A 27,339-nucleotide genomic window follows, 5' to 3' on the forward strand; every position below is an offset into this window, starting at 1 on the left:
GGTTGGCACTAAAGAATACCAAAGTGTCGATTACCACATGCTAGCGCTTCGCCTGGATTAGACCAAAATACCGCAGAGTAACATTCGGGGGCAGCGTTTGACGATTTCATTGGCCGTTGGAGGCCATAATTCGTGCCAAAGGTGATCAATTTGAACAAATCTAAACGTATTCTGAAATTTGATGCTATTTCCGATATATTTTGCTTTCATTCAATAAAATTAAAAAAAATATATAAAAATTATGGCGTTTGACTTTCTTGCAGTTTTTTTTATCTCACACTGTATAGGGCCACGTTTTGCTAAAGCCCCCAACGTTCGGTATTCTGATGATACTAGCCATATTTTTCGGCGGAATCATTTAAAATTCGGTTTGTAGATTCGATTCTGAATTCTGTGGACTGCTGGAAAATACAAATTGTTTTCATTATCGATCTAAGGCGGTACCTCCGAGTATTTGGTATTTTGGTGATTTTAGCCACATTTTTTCTTTTTACAGATTTTAATTTTATTTTGAAACTCGCAATTGATGAAAATCACTCAGCAGAGAACCGGTAACATTGACTTTACGGCATTAAGCATTAAAACTTTTTACCAAGTGATTTTACTAGCAAAAATGGAAGTGGACTCAATACTCAATCCCGGTTCTTTTATTTTTAAAGTTTTTTTTTTATCTCATGGTGGAGACAATTTAAAGTTAGACCCGGCCAAACCTAACGCGTTTTTATACCCTCCACCGTTGTTTGTAACATCTCGAAATATACTTTATAGACTCCACAAAGTATATATAATCTTGATCAGCATAAAATTCATATGTCAATTTAGGCATGTCCGTCCGTCTACCGATACCACTTCAGATTCCGAACGAAATGAAGTAGCTTAAACGAATTTTACTCAAATGTGTGTAAGGTCTCCAGGACTTTTGGTATTGAAAACATAGTCCATAGGTCCACGTTCTTGTATGGTCCCAATATAACTTTACCTACAGATGTTTTAATCAAAATTTTAACCCGATATAAAAACAAGTAAGCAAAGTCTACAGTCGAGCGGGGCCGACCCTTGAATACCCTACAACACTATAATAAACGATACAGTTTGTATAAGTGAGATACTCGAAAGAATTCCACAAGATATTGTGACAAATAATAAAAGAAAACCATCAGGTTTCGTTCTCTAATTTTCGAATAATAGCAACTTAAACTAATTTGCTCATTTCCAATTTATTGGTAGATGTTGCACGTAAATGGTCTTCCTAGATCTGGAACCAATATTTCGCAAAGACCTATAATCTCTCTGAATTGGCAAAAGATTAACATTTATTATTGGTTTTTGACTAAAATGCATCTATATGAAATACAGACATTTGACTATATTCTTCAACGAAATCAGCGTTAACGAAATAGTCAGAAGTGCGTCTTTCCTGTATTTGTGAATTCTCCTAAGTCACTGGAATGGACATTTTTGTATTTTGTCTACAAAAGTTAGCAAACTATTTCACACATTGAATATTTTTGGATGGTCATTCAAAACTGCTTGGCTTTTGCAATGTCCGGTAACCCCCATTTAAATATGCGTGAGGATCGGGCAATAATTACGACCGGCTGACAATTTTGCAGTTTTTTGGTTCATTTCAACCCCTAAATATATGGCGATCATCTCCAAAAAGAGTAGGCCTCTATTCTGACCCTCATCTTATCCCCATGCAAAATTTCGTAAGGATCGGGCCATAATTGCGACCTGTAGCGGGTTTACAAATTAACATGGACAGACGGACGGACGGACATACATAGCTAGATCGACTCAGCTCGGCGATCTAGGAAGATCCATATATACTTTCCTATATGGGAAACCAATATTTCGAGGTGTTACATAAATTCTGGCCCAATCAAACTTATAATACCCCCAACACATAGTGTTGTAGGGTATAAACATGCTTGCATTGAACTGTACAGCCCCTATATAACTATACCTCCACATATTCGGTATGTTGGTGATTTGTGTCACACTTTTCATGTTGTTAAAGTGTTTCATATTTGGAATTTGAAGTGAAGCGAAGCCTTTGCAGGTCCACGTCTTCGTACAGCTTTCATAACGGTATTCGTGATTTTAGCGACATTACTCACCGGAATTGTATTGAATCCCGTATTGGAAGTTCCGTCTGTGACAAATAACTGCCAATACATAGCCTCCATATAACGATACCTCCCTACATTCGGTATTTTGGGGATATTAGCGGCATTATTCACCGGAATTGTTTAAATTTTCGTATATGTAGGGAGTTGACGTTATATTGGCGATATCCAAGAGAATACAATGGCACATTACTAGATTCGGTATTTTTATGATTTCAACGATGTCCGTCTCTCTTTGTTTGTTTGTTGAAGTCACGATACAGCCAACATTATTTGACGTACAGCTTAAAAATTTGGCAGAACAACGTGCATTGCGTCTAGGATGGTTGGAATTGAAACTGAAATATATCGATCTACCCCCATATAACGGTACCTTCCGATATTCGGTATTTTGATAATTTTTGTCACACTTTTCCACGGACTTGTCTAAAAATTGGTATTTGTATTTCATAATGGATTATAATTCTGGTGGCGGAACAGTGTATGTATAGGTCTACGGATTTGCCCCATATAACGGTTCCTCCCAAAATTCGGTATTTTGATTATTTTTGCCACAATTTTCCACGGATTTGTCTGAAAATAGGTTTTTGATGTTCGTAATGGGTTCTAGCTCCGCGTTTTCGTCGTAACGTGTTCAAATGTGGCAGTTAAGAAGATTTATTAGATAGTAATCCTTGAAGTATAAAATTGTCGATATAGGTTCCCGTTTTGATATGGCTCCCATATAACGGCTTCTCCCACTCTTGATTTTTTGAAGAGTTTAATAGCATTATCCAAACGGTCTTAGTATTAGTTTAAAGTGCAACACGTTTGACACGTTTACCCAAAGATAGATGGTTTCAAAAGTTCGGATGGTTTTAAAAGTTCGGCCTGGCCTTGTTGTACCAAATTCCGTTACACATTTCAAATTTGAAGACTGTATCTATAACCATTCAATTGATATGTGCATACAAAATCTAATTTTTTATGGAGATATCTCCGATGCTGATGCTATATCTCGAGTTCCAAGTGGAATTTCAAAAAAATTATATAGCCTATGTTAGTTTCAGGTTATGATGTAGTATATTGTTAAGCAGTTTTTATACCCTCCACCAAAAAAGTATGGAGGGTACATTAAGTTCGTCATTCCGTTTATAACTCATCGAAATAATCATTTTAGACCCAACAAAGTGTATATATTCTTGACCTGAATGACCTGACGGACCTGTCCGTCCGTCTGTCCGTCTGTTGTAATCACGCTACAGTCAAAACGAATTAAGATAGAAAGCTAAAATTTTGCACAGATCCCTCTTTTGTCTGCAGGCAGGTCAAATTCGAAGATGAGCTATATCGGTCCACGATATCGTATAGCCCCCATATAACGGTACCCCCCGATATTCGGTATTTTGATGATTTTAGCCACATATTCTAATGGAATAGTCTGAAAATTCACACAAAGAGTTCTCTGTGAGCACTTTACTTCCTGACAGTGAATTGTCTATATAGCTCCACGATATCGAATAGCCCCCATATAACGGTACCCCCCGATATCCGGCACTTTTATGATTTTAGACACATTTTCCAATGGAATGGTCTGAAAATCCACACAAGGAGTTCCTCGTGAGTACTTTATCCCTTGAAAGAGAATTATTTATATAGGTTTTGATGATTTTAGCCACATTTTCCAATGGAATGGTCTGAAAATCCACACAAAGAGTTCCTCGTGAGTACATTATCCCTTGAAAGAGAATTATTAATATAGGTTTTGATGATTTTAACCACATTTTCCAATGGAATTATCTGAAAATCCACACAAGGAGTTCCTTGTGAGTATTTTACCCCCAGACATAGATTTGTGTATATAGGTCCACAATATCGTATATCCCCCTATATGTCGGCACCTTCCGATATTAGGTAATTTTAACAGAATTTTTAATGCAATTTTTTTCTTTGAAAATTTTCTAATTCGTTCCAAATGGTGGATTGTATTCAAAGTTCGGCCCGGCCGAACTTACTGCTTTTTTACTTGTTCAGTCTATAAATTACAAACAAACCTACAAATATTTTCATCTCTTAGAAGAAGATAGAATAATGAGGCAAATGGTATTCATTTAGGTCGATCCCTTTAAAATTTGGAATGATTACAACAGCCAAAATGTGCCTAATCGAATTAACGTTCTTAGACCCTGGGTGGTAATGGAAGAAATTCGACTTCGAAATATTTTTTTTCTATGTTGAAGCAAGTGTGAAAAGGTAATACATCGGACCACTCTCTTTGGTTGATCTTTGTCTTTGGCTACATTGATATTTGATTTCGAAGGTAATTTTGTAATGCTCTCAGCTAACAAATTGTCACTTGTTGTTTTAAGCTTTTGTACAACAGCACTTGCTGTTACCTTTTATTCTTATACCATGAATGAAAATAATAATTTTCTTGAATTCCCCATAAACCCATTTCCTAAATTTCGATCCAAACCAATACACAAATATCTTGTTCTTTTCGTTAAGTTAAAGAGGATTAGTTATCCTGCAATTAAATTTTTTTTAACTTTCCACTGCTATAGCGTCATACGTATGGGGATATTAAAAAATTGTGATTTACTTTAAATACATATGTCGATGTGTTTCTATAAATAATACTTCCTCAAAATAGGCACGTAACATCTAATCCTAGACGACTATGCCCGGTTAAGTGTCGTGACAGAAATAATAATAAATAGCCCTTGATTGAAGTGTACCGAAGGCAGTCATCAACATTGGTTCGATTCGATAAGTTATCGTTGTCTCTTAGGAAGTTCGTGTGTGATTTGATTTCCATTTTTGTAGTTTCAACTTGTCGGATTAGTGTCGTGTCTTCCTTTCTTTTTAAATCTCAATCAATAAAATTAAATAAAACAATTAAAAAATAATAAAAATGAATTTGATTTTGATGATGACTTTAATTTCATTGCAACTGTGCAATGCCGAACATATTCTAATGATAACCATGGGTGGCACGAAATCTCATAAAATACCATTTTGGGAATTGGCCAAAGGACTTATCAAAAAGTAAGTGCATAATCAGCATCGTATCTTTCCTGGTGGTGTTCATTCATTATGTTCTGCCCTTTTTTGTTCTGGGAAAACAAAAGGGGACACCATGTTACTTTCCTCAGTGGATTCAAAGCTGATTTTCACATTGATGGCCTCAAGGAAATCACACCATTGCATTTGGTCCATTACATCCAGAACTACACAGATTGGGATTTGGTGGGAGCACGTTATGCCCACAAAACTCCAGTGCCGCTTTGGCAGGCACTACGGTATCCAGCCGAGGTAATTTTCATATGTGTCTGATGTTTTATTGTCGTTGTACTCGTAGTTGTTGGTTGAATGTTCTCCCCGAAATAGTCCTTCTTTTGTCCACTGCATGTCTGTTTAGGGCAGTGGACATTATTGCCTGTTGTCGTTACAAAAATAATTGCTTTGTTCCGATTTCTATTGGTTAGAGCTGAGAGAGAGAACAAAGGGAGATAGAAGGAGAGAGTTTGATGAAGAATTTAACATGGTAATTTGTTGTACGTTGATATTTGAATCACTGCAATCCTTTTGCATAGGCGATGACTTTTAAATCCTTCAAAAACTGCATGTTTTAAAAACAGGTTGAGAAATTGGAAAGGTGGGCGAACACTGTATTTAAAACAAGTAAAAAACACATTAGGTTCGGCCGGTCCGAACTGTTTATACTCTCCACCATTGGGTAAAGAAAACTATTTTATATTTAAAAGTATCTGAATTCAAAAGTGTTCCACTTTAAACTACAAATACCAGTAAGACCGTTTGGATGGTGCAGTTAAGCTTTAAAAAAAAAAAAAACATAAAGTGGGTGATGCCGTTATATGGGGGCCATACAAAAATGGGAATATACAATTTTCGTGGATCAATATGACTTGGATTATCAAATACCGAATATCGGTGGGTATCGTTATATGTTCGCTATAGGAAAACGTGGACCAAAATATTCAATGTTCTGCCACCGGAGCTAGAACCCATTATGATCTACAAATACCAATTTTTAGACAAATCCATGGACAAATGTGGCATAAGTCATCAAAACACCAAATATCGGGGGATACCGTTATATGGGGGATATACCAAAACGTAGATCTATATGCCGTTCTCAGCAGTTGGGCATGGCTCGGTCCACTTTACAACGGATTATTCGCATTGATTTGCATTTGTTCCCGTACAAAATTCAATTGACGCAAAGAATGTTGCCTGCGGACAAGCCTCGTCGATTGGAATGGGCCCAAAGAGTCATCGAAATGGCCGAAGATTACGAGCAATTTTGGAACAAAATTATCGTGTCCGATGAAGCCCATTTCACATTGAATGGGACCATAAATAAGCAAAGTTGCCGTTTTTACGCCACTGAAAATCATTAGGAGATTCAAGAAGTGCCTCTTCATGACGAAAAAGTCACAGTTTGGTGCGGCGTTAGTGCGAAAACGGTCATTGGGCCGTTTTTCTTCCAAAATGAAAATGGCAATGCTGTTTCCATCAATCAGGAGCGTTATCGCGACATGATGACCAATTTTGTGTTGCCAATTATTCGTCGAAAGCGTATGAGGCAGTTCTGGTTTCAACAAGACGGCGCACACAAGTCGCATAACAATTGACTTTCTGAAGAATTTGTTTCCGGGCCGTTTGATGTCGAAAAGTGGTGATTTGGACTGGCCACCGCGTTCGCCCGATTTGACGCCGCCTGACTTCTTCTTGTGGGTATATTTGAAGTCAAAGGTTTACGTTAATAAGCCAAGGACCGTAGAAGAGCTCAAGGACAACATTCGTGAAGAAATAGCCGCTATTCCGGCCGAAATGTTGGCAAAAACGATGGAAAATGCAGCAAAAAGGGCACAATACGTCATCAACGCCAGAGGCGGCCATTTGAGAGATATCATATTCAAAAATTCATGTAAACAAATCTAGTTGAAACAAATTAAATGATTAACATTGCCAACGGCCAAATTTTAATTTTTTTCTTTGATTTAAAAAAAAAAACATGGGTCCGTCGAATATGGGCAACCCTGTACAATCATAAGCCAAATTTAATTAATTTATCCCTTCAACAGTTGCAGTGATTTCCACAGCCAAAATGTGTCTCAAGGAAATAACAGTCTTAGACCCTGGGTCTCATTTGACGAAATCCGTCCTGCCGCTTGTATAGAGCATGCCTTTGAATGTATGTTTTAGGAATATGTTGAGAAAAAGGCAAGGATGACGAACACAATTTTTACAAAATTATTGGATTTTCCACTATTGAATTCTATTACACTATTTTTATTTAAAGTGCGGGCCTGCAATTTAGAAAGTGATATATAGGGGGGATATTTTGATTTTTAATTAAATACTGACAAAATGTTTATTCAATAATTGCAAATACTTGAACTTGACCTGCCTGCAGGCACACGACTATTCTTTTTTCGTTCGTTTCGGGTCTGAAATGATTATTTCTTTGAGTTACAAACGGAATGACAAACGTTATATAGCCTACATATTTTGTAAAAAAAATTATGATACCCTACACCACTATGCATATTTAGTAGAGCTACACATAACAAATAAACGTTTATATCGGGTGAAACATGAGATAAAAAAAACTGCAACCAACTTTAGACTGCTGTCATTTCTAAGCCACTCGTTCGACAGCTGTTAAAATTATTCCAGTGACAGCTCATTATATTGTTTACAAGCGTACAAAAGCATTTTTGTGAGAATTTTCCAGAAAAAAAGTAATTCGTGATGGAATTCAAGCGTGATAGTGTGATTTCTGTATATTTGGCAGGAAAACCACAAGTGGCAATCGTTGGAGCAGTCCAGCATTTAAATCTGAATAAATCTTTTGTGTCTCGTGCCATCGCTCGTTACCGTAATGCTGGTTGCGAAGGCCGATATCAAGGAAGTGGACGGAAGAAAACAGCAACATCTGCAGAAATGGTTCGAAAAGTAAAGAAGCGACTTGATCGAAACCCTCGCCTCAGTGGCCGAAAATGGCTCTTGAGTTGAACATATCGCAATAATCCCTTCCGCAAATATTGAAAAATTGAAATTTCAAAAAGTGCAAAATCTTACACCGCAGCAGAAAAACTAGACTCAAAAGAGGTAAAGAGTTGCTTCGCTTGGCCAAAAGTGGTGAACTGCCGAATTTGGATTTCTCCGATGAGAAAACATTCGTTGTCCAGCAGTTTGTAAACAAACAAAATGATCGTGTTTACTTGCCAAAGAGGTCAGCTGAAAATATGCACCTTCGGTTGGCCACCAGAACTCAGGCGCTGCCCATGGTGATGGGGTGGACCGTCATAACAGCCGATGGTCGCTCTCCGCTGTATAGCTATATCTGAGCCGATTTTCATCAAATTTGGCACATTTTCTTCTAGGATAAATTCTGTTATATGTACCAATTTCAATAATGTTTATCCTGTGAAATTTTACCTAAATGTGAACTGCATTTTGTTCGCAGAAATACATGGATCGACAGACGAATTGAAATCCATAAATCGACTCAGAATCTAATTCTTTGAAGATCATCAAAAGAAACTATAAGTCTATTACGTTTAAGAACTCTGAAATCAACTTCATTTTCAAAGTTTAACGGGTTTTCATGATGACAGGTTCAACAATTTGCAAATAAAGTGAATGTTTCTCTATGTAAAGCCGACAAATAGGTGGGGACAATTATTTAATTTATGATATTAATACAGTTTTTAATTTTTTTTTGTCCAGTTCTGGTTTGCGAAGATATCCTTATTGTAGCATGAACATGTCGTAGGAAGTACATACTTACCAAACTGTCCTTAGAATCAATAAATACGTTCAAAAAAAGGCAGTCAATAAATTTATAAACCACTAGAGTCGAACTTGTATTTAGTTTCGTCATACTTTTGTTTTGTTTGCCTGATAGTGGGATTGAACTGTCGGTCCTTTGTTATTTAGTCGGCACACTATGCACGATGTTTGGTATTGAAAATGATATGTATCGGTCTACGTTTTGGTATTCCCCCAATATAACGGTACCTACCGAGATTCGGTATTTTGAACATGTTAGTGAAATTTTTAATGATTTTTTTTCATAGTGGTGTTGAGTATCCGAAAGTCAGCACTTCCCGACTTTTGTCTTTCCTTACTGGTTTTCTAGTTTTTTTTTATACCCTCAGCCATATGGCTAGAGCGGGTACATATATCATTTGATATGGCCAAAACTTGTCTCATCGAAATAACGGTTTTAGACCCTAGGTCTCTTTGAACCAAATCCGTTTCAGGATATTTGGAGTCGATCAAGCGACGACCGTCTGTCTGTTTGGCTGGTGCGCACGATAACTCTCTTTGAACCAAGTTGGTCAAAACTTAGTACATTGTAATATTATTGTCAAACTTAGATCGAGTTCGGAGATTGGCAAAATCGGTTCACTTCACATCCCCCACCAAAAAGTCGAAATTTTCAAATAAATATTTTAGTGTACAGAATGAGAAAGGATAATCCGATTTTGTTCTAACTTTACAAATCCTACTATTTGCATCAGTGTTAGATCAGGTGCAAAATGGACAATAATTAATTCACTCCATTAAGTACCTCCCCCACAAGGGATCAACATTTTGAATAATTATAACTTTTATAAAATGTGATGTAAAAGTCCGATTTGCTTCAAATTACACAGATCACAATATTTTTACTAACCCAAAGTCTGGTGTGAAGGCGGTCCACTCGTTCTGGTACCTTCCCCACAAAGGGTCAAAATTTTGAATAACCAAAACGATCATAAAATCCGAAATAAACATCCGATTCTTATCATATTTCACACATCCATTTTGTCCTACTAACACAAGATCCTCTGTGAAGATGGAATATATTGGTCCATTCCCTCTGGTACCTCCCCCACAAAGGGTTAATATTTTGAATACCCATGAGGCTCATAAAACGCCAAATTAACATCCGATTCTATTCAAAATTAGCACATCTCAACATTTCTATCAACACAAGATCTGTTATAAAGATGATAGAGATCGGACCATTTCTTATAGTATATCCTCCACATAGGGTTTAAGATTTTGAAAAACCAAACGCTCACAGAAAGTTAAACAAGCTTTCAAATCTCTTTAAACTTCAGACATACATTGATTTTTGCAAAAACAAGATCTGTTGTTAAGATGATATATATCTGCGAACCACTTGTCGAACCTCATTCACGCAGGGTTACAATTTTGAATACGTTTGTCTGTCATTACTTGCGAAAGAAGTCAGCGGTACTTTACAACTTCTTCTGTCTAAATATTTCTCTCAACCAGAAACCTGAGATGAATATGGAGTTAATAATTTCGCATCAACTTGTGTATAAGTGTTCGGTTTTCTTGTAATTTTGACATTTTGTCTCAACCACATTTTCGAAAATGTTACACACTGTGCTTTCGAAAGTTCTTTGTCGTCCCTCTAATATCTATCATCTAGATGTAAATTCTACATAAAGTGACAAATTACCCACCCATATTTTTTACTCGGTCTAATGCTATCAACAACATGTGATTTTGTAATTTTCGTTCTTCTTCTTTTTCTGTTTTCCTCACATTCATATGCAAAGGCATGCAACAGTTTGTTGGAACCTGATGACCACACTGGAGTTACCGTTACTGATGAATTATTGACACAAAGATTCCATTTAGCCATTGTTGATGGTGCATTTCCGGAGTGTGCTTTGGGCATCGTACATCGTTTGGGTCTGCCGTTCATGTTTATCAATACCGTCGGCTTCTATACAGGAAGTCTGGCAATGGCAGGAAATCCAATTGCGTATGCTGTAACGCCTCATGTCTTTACAGCACTAACGGAGACAATGAATCTATGGCAGCGTATAGAGAATTATGTGACACATCTATTAGCCGATTTATTGCACAAGGTAATGTATGATGAAGAGTATGTAAGTATGTTGGAGTACCGACAGTGATTCAAAGAAAACTACTACATTTAATGCACTTTTGTAACAAACAATCGAGGTGTAGGAATTATAAAATTATCCAATTGCAATATACCCGACTTACAAATTGGGTGATGGTATTAGGTCAGTAGAACAAATCCCAAGGTTTTGTGACAAACTTGCATAAGCCTCTTTTTATACCACCTCAGGGTCTTTGTGCATTTGTTTGTAACAGGCAAAAGGAAACGAGGTAGACCCATAGTTCCTTTTGATGATCTGCATAGAATCACATTCTGAGTCGATTTATGCATGTCCGTCCGTCCGTCTGTCTGTCCATGTATTTCTGTACACAAAGTACAGTTCGCATTTATTGCCCTATCCAGACGAAATTTTGCACAGATCATTTGCTTGGCCCAAGGACGAACCCTATTGAAATTGGAGATAATCGGTCAAAATTTAGATATAGCTCCCATATATATCTTCGTCCGATTTGTCTTTTATTGTGCATCAAACGTGTAATATCAGTCCGAATAGTATGGAATTTTGCACGTACGATCAGATTGGACCTGAAAATAAGTATGCCAAATTTGATCGATATCGGTTCAGATATAGCTATAGCTCCCATATATATTGTTCATCCGATTTGTTATTTTTGTCCTCCGCAGGCGTAATATGCACTCTGTAACAACAATATTTGGGGAAATATATGAAATGCAGCTCAGAAATACATTTGCTAAATTTTATTGAGATCGGTTTAGATTTGGATATAGCTCCCATATATAATTTCGTCCGATTTACCTTTTATTGTGCACCAAACGTCTAATATTTGCCCAAATGGGATGAAATTCGGCACTTACGACCGAATTGAGTCTAGAAGCTAGTATGTCAAATTTGGTGAAGATCGGTTCAGATATAGCTTTAGCTCCCATATATACTGTTCATCGGATTTGTTATATTTGTTACCCACAGCCGTAATATGCACTCCGAAACAACGATATTCAGGGAAATATATCAAATACAGCTCAGAAATATCTTTGCCAAATTTTATCGAGATCCTTTCCGATTTGGATATAGCTCCCATATATATTTTTTATCCGATTTCAAATTAATTGTGCACCAAATGGGCAATACAAGTCCGAATTTAAAAGATACAAGTGCTTCGGCATATTTGGTCCTTTGAACTTTAACTTATAATTATAATCATGGCGCGTATGATTGAATTCTCCCATTAAAACGTTTAAGTGTTATGCGGAGCTCTACTAAATTAGCAAAGTGGTGTAGGGTATCATAAAGTCGGCCCCGCCCGACTTTAAGACTTTCTTTACTGGTTTGGTATGTTCTCAGTCATAGAGCCTTATCTTAGTCTGAAAACTACGTTCTTCGGAAATTAAAACCGTTTAGAACTCTTAACAAAATCGACTGCTGACCTTTTGTCTAAGTCAGATTCAAATAACCCACTTTACACCAAATTTCTACATGGAATTTAAAAACAACTTTTGGGCCAATGTAAATTTGCGTATGAATATCAAAAATTCTCTCGCTCTCTCTCTCTCTCTCTCTCCAGAAAATAGTCATTTCAAACATTGGCTGTTTATTAGTTCCATGTCGGCAAACATACAAACACATTTATACACACACACACATAAATCATCTCACATACATATTCACATATACATACATACAAACGTGTATGTACAACAAACATGTACTTGTAATCGAATTGTGGTACTGCATTTCATGTACTTTATGGGGTTTACTGTGAATCCTTTTGTAGCAAGGCAACCGTATCGAAATGAATTCATGTTCCTGCAAAGGCTACTTTGTTGGGCATCTTCTTAAATTGCTAGCCCAATTTCTCCATTCTATGGCCAGATAATAATAATTGAATGCTACAAACTTTTGAACCAAGTACACATTCAAACAATTAAGCTGCAGCTGTTCAAATATTTAATATTGGACATTACATGAAATGTGCTGCTGCATAAATTATCGAATATAATATTGAAAGATTTATAGTACATGTTTGAATAGATTGAGAAATTTAATCGTTCTAGTTATTCTTGGGAAATCTTTTAGCATGAAAACATCTTTTGACCGAGCTGTTTTTGTAGAAAACATGTGTCTGCATTTGTCTGTCAATCTAATAGGAATATTTTTTTACTGTGTAGTTAAATCAATATCCTCTTCTAAGCCACATTAAATATTCAGCAGATCTGTTTACAATGACAAATTAATTATACCCTACAACACTATGTGTTGGGGGTATTATAAGTTTGATTGGGCCAAAAATTATGTAACACCTCGAAATATTGATTTCCCACATAGGAAAGTATATATGGATCTTCCTATCTCGCCGAGCAGAGTCGATCTAGCTATGTATCCGTCCGTCTGTCCGTCTGTCCCTCTGTACATGTTAATTTGTAATCACTCTACAGGTCGCAATTATAGCCCGATCTTCACGAAATTTAAAATGTAGGTGGGGTTACGGTCGGAATAGAACCCTATTTCTTTTGAAGATGATCGCATAATATTTAGGGGTTGAAATGAACCAAAAACTGAAAAAATCCTGATTTTACAGTTGTACTACAGGTCACAATTATAGACCAATCAAAGCGAAAGTTAGCATGGGGCTAGAGCTTTGGGCTGGGCAGAAGCCTTCCAATTTCATCGGGTAATATTTAGTGGTTGAAATAGACCATAGCATTTATGATAAATAAAAGTCAAATTTTCCATTAAACCGCGAATATTTTTAATGGCGGCGAAATCATAAATAGACGAACAGGTCAATTCTGACCGTTACGTAGATGCCGATAGTAAAAATATCCGATATATAGCGAAATATATACAATGTATATACACAAAGGAAGGGGATGTTAGCTAGAATGCTTATATCTCCAGAATGGCTGGAGCGATTTTGACAAATTTTGTATATTTAGAATGCCTTTTGGCATAAAAGTATAAAATCTAAAAAAATCGCATAAAAAGATGCCAATAACGATGTTAATATAGATAAATATTCTATACTATAATAAACATATTCTTGATTTTGCAGCCATTATAAAGGTCAAAAATAGAAACCAAAAGACACGAAATCTCGCATGAAGTTAGAGTTAGGACAGAAGATAGAATGGACCACTACTTTTGTGTGAAAAAATACCAACACTACTTACAGGCAATATTCGAAATACACAAAAGGCGAACTTCTGGCTTTTTATGCTGATTTCGTGGATGGATATAGCCTATCACATTGTGGTGTTCTAGGGTATCAGATAGTCGGCCCCGCGTGACTTTAGCCTTTGCTTACTTGAATTTGTGTGCATTTTTAATGTGTGAAGAAATTAATCATATTTATTGAACCTATTTTTATATTCCTATCCGACTGCAACTGAATTTAATGAATTCCTTATATATCAATTATTATATATTTCGAATGAAAATATCTGCATTCATTTCCGAGCCATTCATTCATTTTCGAACCATTTCCGAATGAAAACCTCTAAAGAAAGAACAAAATCAGGGCGGGATCGATTTTATGAACCCTTCACCACTATACATATTCAGTACATTGGGAAATTGTGTGAAATAGACCATACCAACTATGATCGTTTTAAATTGCGTGTTAGGGCTTTAGTGCGGTTTGAATTAGAAAATACCGGATAAAGGATAAAGATATAGGTACCTATATATGTGGGCTAAACGATGCTGTGACCTGCTCAACAATTTTCTGGCATAGGTTGTAGTACTCATTACGAACTTCAAACTTTAAATACGGAACTTGAAACAGTTCCGGTCAAAAATATCGTTACAATCATAAAAATACCGAATATCGGAGGGGTTCTGTTATATGGGGGATATGATATCGTGGATCTATATAAAAAATTCTATTGCAGGGGATAAAGTACCCAGGAGGAACTCTTCGTGTGGATTTTTAGACAATTATATTGAAAACCAGTAAAGAAAGACCTAAAGTCGGGCGGGGCCGACTTTTTGATACCCTACACCACTTTGCAAACTTAGTAGAGCTCCACATAACAATTAAACGTTTTTATGGGAAAATTCAATTATACACGCTATGATTATAATTATAATTTAAAGTTCCAAGGTTTAAATATACCGAAGCATTTGTATCTTTTAAATTCGGACTTGTATTGCACATTTGGTTCAAAATTAATTTGAAATCAGATAAAGCTATATCTGAACCGATTTCGATCAAATTTGGCATACTTATTTTCAGGCCTAATTTGATATATTTCCCTGAATATCGTTGTTACGGAGTGCATATTACGGCTGTGGGTAACAAATACAACAAATCGGATGAACAATATATATGGGAACTATAGTTATATCTTAACCGATATTCACCAAATTTGACATACTAGCTTCTATTATTATATTAGACGTTTGGTGCACAATAAAAGGTAAACCGGACGAACTTATATATGGGAGATATATCCAAATCTGAACCGATCTCGATAAAATATAGCAAATGTATTTCTGAGCTGTATTTGATAAATTTCTCCAAATATTGTTGTTACAGAGTTCATATTACGGCTGCGGAGGACAAAAATAACAAATCGGATGAACAATATATATGGGAGCTATAGCTATATCTGAACCGATTTCGATCAAATTTGGCATACTTATTTTCAGGCCTAAGTTGGTTGTATGTGCAAAATTCCATACTATTCGGGCTGATATTACACGTTTGGTGCACAATAAAAGGCAAATCGGACGCAGATATATATGGGAGCTATATCTAAATTTTTACCGATTATCAATTCAATTTCAATAGGGTTCGTCCATGGGCTAAACAAATGATTTTCATCTGGATAGGGCAATAAATGCGAACTATACTTTGTTTACAAAAATACATGGACTGACGGACGGATGGGCGGACAGACGGACGGACGCACATGCATAAATCGACTCAGAATGTGATTCTAGGCAGATCATCAAAAGGAACTATGGGTCTATCTCATTTCCTTTTGCCTGTTACAAACAAATGCACAAAGACATAATTCCCTGACCACCTTGTGGTGTAGGGTATACTATGGTACAATCATAGAAGAACCGAATTTTGGGATTCCTTGTGTGAAATTTCAGACTATTCCATTGAAAAAATGAGGCTACAATCATCAAAGTACCGAATATCGGGAGGTACCGTTATGTGGGGGACATAATATATCGTGCCCCGATATAGCCCATCTACGAATCTGACCTGCCTGCACACAAATGACTGATCTGTGCAAAATTTTAGATTCCTATCTTAATTTGTTCTGACGGTAGCGTAATTGCAACAGACGGACGGACAGGGTGGCTTACTTAATTTTACGCTGATCAAGAATATATAGACTTTGTTAGGTCTAATATTATTATTTCGATGAATAACAAACGGAATGACGACCTTAAAGTAGTCCTTAATATTAATTGTTTATTTTTTTTATTTTATTTTTTATTTTATTTTATTTAATCTATTAGTCTATGGATAATTCCTTACAGACTATATATGTACATAACTAATAATTGTATAATTAAAATTAAGAATTTAAAAACATTATTATTTTACTTTTTATAGTATTAATATCCATTGTAAAATCGATAAAATTATAAAACGCGTTAAAATCTTTTGAAATTCTTGTTAAAAGTTCAGCGTTTGCATAGCTCGTCCTGGAGAATTGAATTGCTAGTGGTTCGCATAAAAACCGTACATCTGTTCTTAATTTATGCAAACGTCATAATTGAATTAAATGAATGAATGAATTAAAGCAAAGAATGTCAGAAAATAGCATCAAATTTTAGAATATGCATAGATTTGTTCGAATTGGTCACCTTTGGCACGAATTATGGCCTTCAAACGGCCAATGAAACCGTCACAGGCTGCCCAAATGTTGCTCTGCGGTATTTTGGTCCATTTCCGGCGAAGAGCTTGATTGAGGTGATTAACACTTTGGTATTATTTAGAACCAACCATGCTTTCCAAAATACTCCAGACACAATAGTCCAACGGATTGGTATCCGGAGATTTTGGTGGCCATTGTGCGCTGGAAATGAAGTGAGGAACCTTATTTTGTAACCATTCTTGGGTGGCGCGTGCTGAGTGCGATCGTGCTGAGTCCTGTTGGAATGTTTAAGTTCTGTGGCCAAAATATATGCATGCCCAAGGCTCCACTCCACACTCCAGCATATTTTCGCGATAATATTCGGCATTTATTCTAATGTCACGGTCGATTAATACGATCGGAGAGCGACCATCGGATGTTATGGCGGTCCACACCATCACCATGGCCGGCGCTTGATTTCTGGTGGCCAACCGAAGATGCAAATTTTCAGCTGACCTCTTTAGCAAGTAAACACAATAATTTTGTTTGTTTACAAACTGCGGGACATCGAATGTTTTCTCATCGGAGAAAACCAAATTTGGCAGTTCACAACTTTCGGCCAAGCGAAGCAACTCTTTAGCTCTTTTAAGTCCGTTTTCTTTCTGTTGCGGTGTAAGTTCTTGCACTTTTTGGAATTTCAATGGCTTTACCCCGAGCTCATTTTTCAATATTTGCCGAATGGAATATAGCAATATGATCTGCTCACGAATCATTTTTCGGCCACTGCGACGAGGGTTTCGATCAAATCGCTTCTTTAATATTCGAACCATTTCTGCTGATGTTGCTATTTTCTTCTGTCCACTTCCTTAATGTCGGGCTACGCTACCAGTATCTCGTAACGAACGATGGTGCGAGACACGAAAGATTTATTCAAATTTAAACGCTGGAGTACTCTAACGATAGCCATCTGTGGTTTCCAGCCAAATATGAAGAAATCACACCATCACGATTGAATTCCATCCGTCGGACGAGTGGCTTAGAGATGACAGCAGTCTGAAGTTGGTTGCAGTTTTTTCATCTCACCCTGTATATATACATTTCTTTATATCAATGTCCTTATAAGACATTTAATTAATTTGCAAATTCTAATGTTTCAAAATTTAAATACTGTACTCAAGTCGCATATGAATTGTTGCAACTCATAGCAATAAAGCAAAATGAACAGGTACATTTTGCTTTATGACCGCAGAAGAATTTAGTTGTATCAGAGTTTGATCGAAGTATGCCAAAAAGCATAAACATTGTCAATTCGGCATGGAGAGGTTGTGCTCACTAGTTTCATAATATCAATTTGACAATAGAATACCTAACTATTCCCGATTTTCCCCTTTTTCATTGCATGTTTTCTGCGTATTGTGTACCGGTGCGGCTACAGTATTATACCAATCAAGTGCATGGAGTTCTAATTCAACACTTTGGCGCCAGTATACCGCATCCTTATGCATTGATGCGCAACGTTTCCATCATACTGCAGAATGGCCATGCCAGCATCACCTATGCCCGGCCTTTCTATCCGAACGTTATCGAAATTGCTTGTCTACACTGCAGACCCGCTGGCAAATTACCGCAAGACCTGGAGCAGTTCATGGAATCAGCTCCGGCGGGTGTGATATTTTTCTCAATGGGCTCGTCGGTGAAGGCAGCAAACATGCCCGAAGAGTTCCGTCGCATGTTCGTCGAGGTATTTTCGCGTTTACCACAATACCATGTTCTTTGGAAGTGGGATGGCAATGCCACCGCGACCGGTATCCATGCGAGAGAGGCCATATTGCCCAATGGGCCACATCAAAATATGAGAGGCATCAGCAGGAATGTTCGTTTGAGTGGTTGGTTGCCGCAACAGGACATATTAGGCCACCGGAAGTTGAAGGCTTTCGTCACACATGGCGGTCTGCTTAGCATGTATGAAGCCATTTATCATGCGGTGCCCATGGTTATGCTGCCCGTTTTCTGTGACCACGACGTAAATGCAGCCAAAGCCGAATCGGATGGCTATGCCGTACGTTTACCGCTTGAAACGATAACGGCAGATAAACTCTACCACGCCATAATGGCCATTATAAACAATGGCAAATACAAAAGAAAAATCCATGAGAAAAGTCAATTGTTATTGGATCAAATGACAAAGCCGATGGACACGGCAATTTATTGGACAGAATATGTGATGAAGCACACGGATGTGTCACACTTACAGTCACCAGTGCGGAATATGAGGTTTGTCTACCATTCACATCGACATAGGTACGGCTATAATCTAATGGATTTTATTTACAGTGTTTTCATATACCACTCACTGGATGTTATTTGTGTTTTTATGTTAATCGTAGGCGGTATGCTCATAATTTGGCAACAAATATTGAAATATGCCCTGAGAAATAGAACGCAGCAGAGAGTGGAAGAAAGAACGCAGCGACTAAAGATTTTGAAACAGTGCTAAATATTAAAACAAATGTGTTCAAAATAAGACAGGCCAAAGTATTTGTAAATATTGTTAGACTTATGTTATATATTATACTCCAATGTTCAATAATTTAAGGTTAATAATACAGTTTTGGAAAAAAAAAAAAACATTGTTTTATGTTTAACAAGTCATAAAGACAAAGGATCTAATAGATATTTTTTTGTACAAACGTTCGTCATAACCCGAGTTAGGTTTTTAAGGAAAAACATATATTTTTACGCCCACAATTTCGATTTATCTAAAATGCTTATATTTGCCAAGTAATGAAGATATCATATCAAAATGATTACACGAGATACCGTTGACTTTCCCTCCAAACCAAATATCTTCATATATATATATATATATATATATATATACATATATATATATATATATATATATATATATATATATATATATATATACTAGCTGAACCCGGTGCGCTTCGCTACCCCTTTTGATTTTATATGCATTCAAAATTTTATTTACCAATATATGTTGGATAAAGAAAAAACAAATTTAAAATTTAAAAAAAAATATTGCACTAATTTAATGCGTTAATAAACAAAATCATTACAAAAGCAGTAACATGACATGCATACACGAAGGGTTTGTCCTTTGGATTTATTTATTTCATAGCAAATACCAAGCCTGCAGGAAACTGCAATTTTTTTTAAGTAGAGTGGCATTTCTATTGCAATTAGTGAATTCGAGATAGCAACATACTTCGCAGTAATAAGCGTATTTCAAATAAATTGTTGTGTTCTTTTTTAGTGTTAGCCTAAGGCGTTGTGGGTCAATGGTTCTTATTAAAATCATATCCCAATCTGATCCGGTTTAAATATAATTTTAAAAAAATTACTTTTACACCAAACTCCGCCACACCTTTCATATTTCATTGAAATTGGTGCGTCAAATATGTGAAATCGGCCGAGAATATATATATATGGGAGCTATATCCAAATCTTAACTAATTTCGACATCATCACATTTATTATTATAACCAAATTCCGCCACACATTCTGAATTTCATTGGAATCGGTCATATATATCGTGTTTGGTGCATAATATGTATGAAATCTGCCGAAATATATATGTTAGCTATATCCAAACCTCAACTGATTTCAATATAATTTGGCAATTTTTGCTGGTGCCAGATTTTGTCTTTCTCGCTTTGGGTGCATCAAATATGTGAAATCGGCTGAGTATATATATATGGGAGCTATAATCACATCTGAGCGTATTTGAATATAATTTTCAAATTTATTTTTGTACCAAATTTAGCCACTCATGCCGAATTTCGTTGTAATCGGAAATACGTATCGTGTTTTGTGCATCAAATATGTGAAATCGGCGGAGAATATATATTTTGGAGCTATATCCAAATCTGAACCGATTTTAATATAATTTGACTAATTTATTTTCTAATCAAAATCCCGTTACATATTCCAAATTTCTTTGGAATCGAACATACATATCGTGTATGGTGCATAAAATACATGAAATCGGTCGAAAATATATATGAGAGCTTTATCCAAATCTGAACCGATTTTAATATAATTTGACAAATGTATATTTGTTTTAATTTCCGCTACACGTTTCAAATTTCATTGAAATTGGTTATACATAGCGTGTTTGGTGCATCAAATGCTTGAAATCGGCCGAAAATATATATGGGAGCTATATCCAAATCTGAACCGATTTCAATATAATTTGACAAATTTATTTTCGGATTAAATCCCGTCACACATTCCAAATTTCATTGGAATCGAACATTCATATTGTGTTTGAGGCATCAAATGAACGAAATCGGTCGAAAATATATATGGGAGCTATATCCAAATCTGAACCGATTACAATATAATTTGACAAACTTATTTTTGTTCCTAATTCCGTTACGTATTCCAAATTTGGAGACTGTATCTTCAACCAATCAATAGATATGTGCATATAAAATCTAAATTTTTGGGAGGTACCTCCGATTCTGATGCTATATCTCCAGTTCCAAGTGGAAATTCAAAAATGTATATAGCCTATGTTACTTTCAGGCGATGTTGCAGTATATATGGAAATTTTCAGGAAAATCTATTCAGCGGTTTTCGAGTCCATAAATTACAAACAAACAAACAAACAAACAAACAAACATACAAACATTTTCCTCTTTTATAGATATAGATATATATATATATATAAATATATATATATATATATATATATATATATATATATAAAAGAGGAAAACGTTTGTATGTTTGTTTGTTTGTTTGTAATTTATGGACTCGAAAACCGCTGAACAGATTTTAATGAAAATTTCCATATATACTGCAACATCGCCTGAAAGTAACATAGGCTATTTACATTTTTAAATTTCCACTTGGAACTGGAGATATAGCATCAGAATCGGAGGTACCTCCCAAAAGTTTAGATTTTATATGCACATATCTATTGATCGGTTAAAGATACAGTCTCCAAATTTGGAAGGCGTAACGGAATTTGGAACAAAAATAAGTTTGCCAAAATATATTGTAATCGGTTCAGATTTGGATATAGCTCCCATATATATTTTCGACCGATTTCGTTCATTTGATGCCTCAAACACTATATGAATGTTCGATTCCAATGAAATTTGGAATGTGTGACGGGATTTGATCCGAAAATAAATTTGTCAAATTATATTGAAATCGGTTAAGATTTGGATATAGCTCCCATATATATTTTCGGCCGATTTCAAGCATTTGATGCACCAAACACACTATGTATCCCCAATTTCAATGAAATTTGAAACGTGTGATAGATTTTACCAAAAAATTGATTTCCCAAATTATATTGAAATCAGTTCAGATTTGGATATAGCTCCCATATACATTTTCAGCCGATTTCATGTATTTGGTGGACCAAACACGATATGTATTTCCAATTTTAATGAAATTTAAAATAAGTAACGGAATTGGGAGCCAAAATAAATTTGTCAAATTAAATTGAAATCGGTTCAGATTTGGATATAGCTCCCATTTATATTTTCGACCGATTTCATTCATTTGATGCCTCAAACACAATATGAATGTTCGATTCCAATGAAATTTGGAATGTGTGACGGGATTTGATCCGAAAATAAATTTGTCAAATTATATTGAAATCGGTTAAGATTTGGAAATAGGTCCCATATATATTTTCGGCGGATTTCAAGCATTTGATGCATCAAACACACTATGTATCCCCAATTTCAATGAAATTTGAAACGTGTGATAAATTTTACCTATGTATTTCCAATTTTAATGAAATTTAAAATAAGTAACGGAATTGGGAGCCAAAATGAATTTGTCAAATTAAATTGAAATCGGTTCAGATTTGGATATAGCTCCCATATATATTTTCGACCGATTTCATGTATTTGATGCACAAAACACGCTATGTATCTCTAATTTCAATGAAATTTTGAATGTGTAGCGGAAATTAAAACAAATATACATTTGTCAAATTATATTAAAATCGGTTTAGATTTGAATATAGCACTCATATATATTTTCGACCGATTTCATGTATTTTATGCACCATACATGATATGTATTTTCGATTCCAAAGAAATTTGGAATATGTAACGGGATTTTGATTAGAAAATAAATTAGTCAAATTATATTAAAATCGGTTCAGATTTGGATACAGCTCTCATATATATTTTCCGCCGATTTCACATATTTGATGCACAAAACACGATACGTATTTCCGATTCCAATTAAATTTGGCATGAGTGGCTAAACTTGGTACAAAAATAAATTTGACAAATTATATTCAAATACGCTCAGATTTGATTATAGCTCCCATATATATACACATACGATTTCACATATTTGATGCACCCAAAGCGAGAGAGACGAAATCTGGCACCAGAAAAAATTGCCAAATTATATTGAAATCGGCCGATTTCATACATGTTATGCACCAAACATGATATATATGACCGATACCAATGAAATTCAAAATGTGTGGCGGAATTTGGTTACAATAATAAATGTGACAAATTAATTGGAAATTAGATAAGATTTGGATACAGCTCCCATATATGTATTCTCGGCCGATTTCACATATTAGACGCACAAATTTCAATGAAATATGAAAGGTGTGGGGGAATTTGTTGTAAAAGTATTTTTTTTTAAATTATATTTAACCCTTTATAGCCTGACTTTTTTCTTTTCAATGAAAAAATTTTATATGTTGTATTTTAGGACCCTTAACAACGTTTGTTGTACGACTTTTCACAATTTTGAGTTTTGGACATTTTAGGGGAGGTTTTGTGTGTTGGTTCTTTGAAGAACCACCAGGCTCTCCTTTGACAAGTAGAATGCATATGGTTTATATATGAATTTTTTTTATTTTCATTTAAATCTATATATATAAATGTAAGTTGTGTTAGTTACTACGCTTATAACTCAAGAACCGCTGATCTGATTTTAACGATTCATACAAGTTCTGAATTGTCTCTTTTCCGAAAAGGATAATATTCAAAAAAATCGCGTAAAAATGTGATATATTAACATTTTCATTGTGACTTCTGAAATGTACAATCGTAATGTTTTATTTTGTATGTTTTTTTTTTCCATTTTGACTTACTTTTTTCGAATGTACATTTGTAGTGTTTTTTATAATATTTTTTTTTTCTTTTTGATTCGAATATTAATACCAATTTATTTTGACTCGATTTCTTGAGAACTGAAATAGAAGCCGGGTTACATTGAAGTGTAGTACCAAATTATGTGGTGGCGAAACGAAATAGATGTTATCGAAATAATTTAACGCGGTCACACCAAATTTAAGTCAAAATTTCTAAAAATCTTGAAAAAAGAGATCTCATTGCAAAAATTCTCAAATCGGGGAAAAATTACATAAGGTATAACTAAAGAACGGCTTGACAATTCATACAATTTTGGAATGGTATCCAATATAATATTAATAAAAAATTTCTTTTTGGTGTGATTTTTTTCAATTTGACATACTATATTGAAGTGAACATTTTTTATTGCCTTGAAATCTGAATGAATAATATTTAAAATAAAACGAGTGACCTACGTGGACCTACATATTTCATATGGCAATAATCCGCCCAATGAGAACTCAAAATGCAATTCATTGGAACTGCAGTCAGTGAAATACCGAATATAAAGGGTGCAAAATGGTAGAGCGAATTGGACATTTAGGGAAAAAGAAAGAAATTCTTCCTAAACTTTCAAGATGTCTTAAATCGCTTTTGCAGGTCATGATATATGACCCCCGGATAAGGGTACAACCCTATTTCAAGTATTGTTTACATTTTAACCACATTTTTCTTACACTCATTTTAATTTGATAAGAAACCATCCTCGCAAAATATGATCATGTTTTGGTATAACCATCATATAATTTAAGCCATGTTCGGGGTCTTCGACATTTTTTTCATCTTTAGGCCTTTATTTGGCATCTTTGTTTCTAAGGGTGTAAAAAACCTCTTCTCATAATATTTTCAATTTTCGGAGTAGAGTCCATCTTGGTCTTGACCACATTCATCAATTGATTTGGCTAAAAAATTGTATTTAGGCAACTCTGGGGTAGAGAATCGTCCCTCAGATAATTGTCCACATAGGCATTTATTCGAATATAGTTCTCACATTAGTGTACCCACAAATCCGCTTTCCTAACCAATGTTTGGTCAGAAAAGAAAATTTGATATACTATTGAATTTGAAACTCCAAAGAGAATATTGGTTGGGAACGTAGATGTGGGATTAACATCTACATGCCATAAACTCCGAAATATCAAATTGTGGCAGAAACATTAAAAAATCACGAATATTATTTTTTTTGTTCGTTATTGAATTATACTATGATGAAAAATATGGACTTTATGGGTTCTCCAACTCACAATTTAAATGACAAAAATAAATTAATTAATATTTCACGGTAATGGGTGTAAAAAAGCAATTATCTTTGACTATTTTGAAATCATTCCGCCCTCAATTATGAGGTGGACAAAACTAAATACCACGCAGCACGGTATTCTTAACATTGGAAATTCAATACCAAAAATTTAGCTGAGTTTTCACATGGGGCTATTATAGAAGTTCTATATCATACAGGTTTTTAACACTCAATTATAGCCTTAGGCTGAAAAATAAGATCAGGCTATTCAAATTATCTAAAACCGACGGTAGATTATTATCTATTATAATTTTTCCCATGAATGTTTATTTCTATTTAGAAATTACTATGGAGTTATTTTACTTATAATAAAATTTGTGCCGCTTTCATAATTCTATAATGCTTAAAAAAATATGCATTATAGACTAAAAGTAGGGGCCGGCAACGCGGACCGGGCCAGCTAGTTATATATATATATTTCAGTTCATTTATTCAATGTTTTGTATGATATTCTAGAAAGCAGTTTTTTGTTGATTGGTAACATAATTCTACCTCACATTTAATGCAATACACTGTTGTTCTAGATGTGCAATTGGGCATTTTACAACGAGGTTTGCCTGTTGTTAGGTATTTCGGGAAGTGCCCAAGATTATTAAACCGCACGTCACTAGGCGGCATTACTACCCGAACTCGTTTTGGCACATTTTCAGGGGTCTCACATCCTCCAGTGCTTCTTGGACGTCCTTTCCTTATGGATTGTGTGTCAGATTTTACTAAAACTTTGCTGACGTCTACGATAAATTCGTGGAAAGTCAGCATTTTATCTGTACGAGGAGATGAAGAGAATTGGCGTTTTTATAAAATCCACGCATTTATCATGACCATATCCATCATATGGTACATAAGACGATTATATTCTTATGCGGCTTCTACCAAAGCACGAATCCATAAGATCAACACCTCCCATGTACTTGTTGTACTCGTGGATTATCGCAGGGTAATTATCGATTGGGTAATTTTTCTGGCAATTTGCAGCCAGGAATTCGGTTACGTTGAACTGTTCCAAGCCCATAGATTCCCTGGGTGCGTAAATAAGCCAATAAAGGAATAGTTGTGTAATAGTTATCGAAGAAAATTCTGTAGTTCTTGAAAAGCGGAAATTTACGAGCAAGCCGCACCACAATATTTGCTGCTGCTCCCAAGTCTGGTTCATTGACCAAAACATGGTATTCGCATCATCATTTGTCACTATATGGACATCAGGATCGTCTAGACTTTCGTCGTCAAATCTGATATATCGCCAATTTCACTTATTGACCATTCAAAATTATTGACGAATGCTTCAAACTCTTCAGCCGTGGTAAAATCTTTGTATTTACGTGGCATTTTTCTATGAAAAATTAAAAATTTACACTAAAATTAGAAAAAGGCGCTAAAGCACTAACGAATTTCACTTCTCTAATGAGTGCCTACTGGTTCTTTGAAGGACCGAAGGACTTTTACACGAAAAACACCAACAAAAAAAATTATATTGCTAAAAAGATAATAACATGGTTTTAATATAGTGCACAAATAATGGAAATTAATTTTATTTGGTTCTTTTGGAGCAAAAGTTTTGATTTCAATCAATTTGAAAAAGCACGACTTGTTCACTTTGAAGCTTTTGTGTGTTTTTCTGATAAACGTCAAAAATCAGGTGTTCAGCACCGAAAAGCATATGATTTTCTTTTTCGCTATATGGCATACATTATAAAGAGAATATTTGCTGAATAAACATTGCGCAAAAAATGTAACAGTTTTGAAAAACAAGTCTCTAAAGTTGAGGTTCCTGAAGGGACCACCAGGCTATTAAGGGTTAAATCGAATCAGATTGAGATATAATTTTAATAAGAACCATTGACCCACAACGCCTTAGGCTAATATATATATATATATATATATATATATATATATACTAGCTGGCCCGGTCCGCGTTGCCGGCCCCTACTTTTAGTCTATAATGCATATTTTTTTAAGCATTATAGAATTATGAAAGCGGCACAAATTTTATTATAAGTAAAATAACTCCATAGTAAT

The 27,339-nt window shown here is 35.3% G+C and overlaps 1 protein-coding gene across 1 annotated transcript; it reads left to right on the forward strand.

Annotated features, from left to right (window-relative positions):
• Positions 1 to 4,887: 4,887 nt before the first annotated feature.
• On the forward strand, positions 4,888 to 19,369 carry LOC101900174 (UDP-glycosyltransferase UGT5-like). The gene is made up of 4 exons (XM_020039822.2): positions 4,888 to 5,156; positions 5,240 to 5,423; positions 10,721 to 11,035; positions 18,308 to 19,369. Exons 1-4 carry the CDS (start codon positions 5,023 to 5,025, stop codon positions 19,367 to 19,369), a joined length of 1,695 nt encoding a protein of 564 aa, XP_019895381.2. The 5' UTR covers positions 4,888 to 5,022.
• The last annotated feature ends 7,970 nt before the right edge of the window (positions 19,370 to 27,339 follow it).

Source organism: Musca domestica, unplaced genomic scaffold, assembly GCF_030504385.1.
Source record: "Musca domestica strain aabys unplaced genomic scaffold, Musca_domestica.polishedcontigs.V.1.1 395, whole genome shotgun sequence".
NCBI classification, from domain to species: domain Eukaryota; kingdom Metazoa; phylum Arthropoda; class Insecta; order Diptera; family Muscidae; genus Musca; species Musca domestica.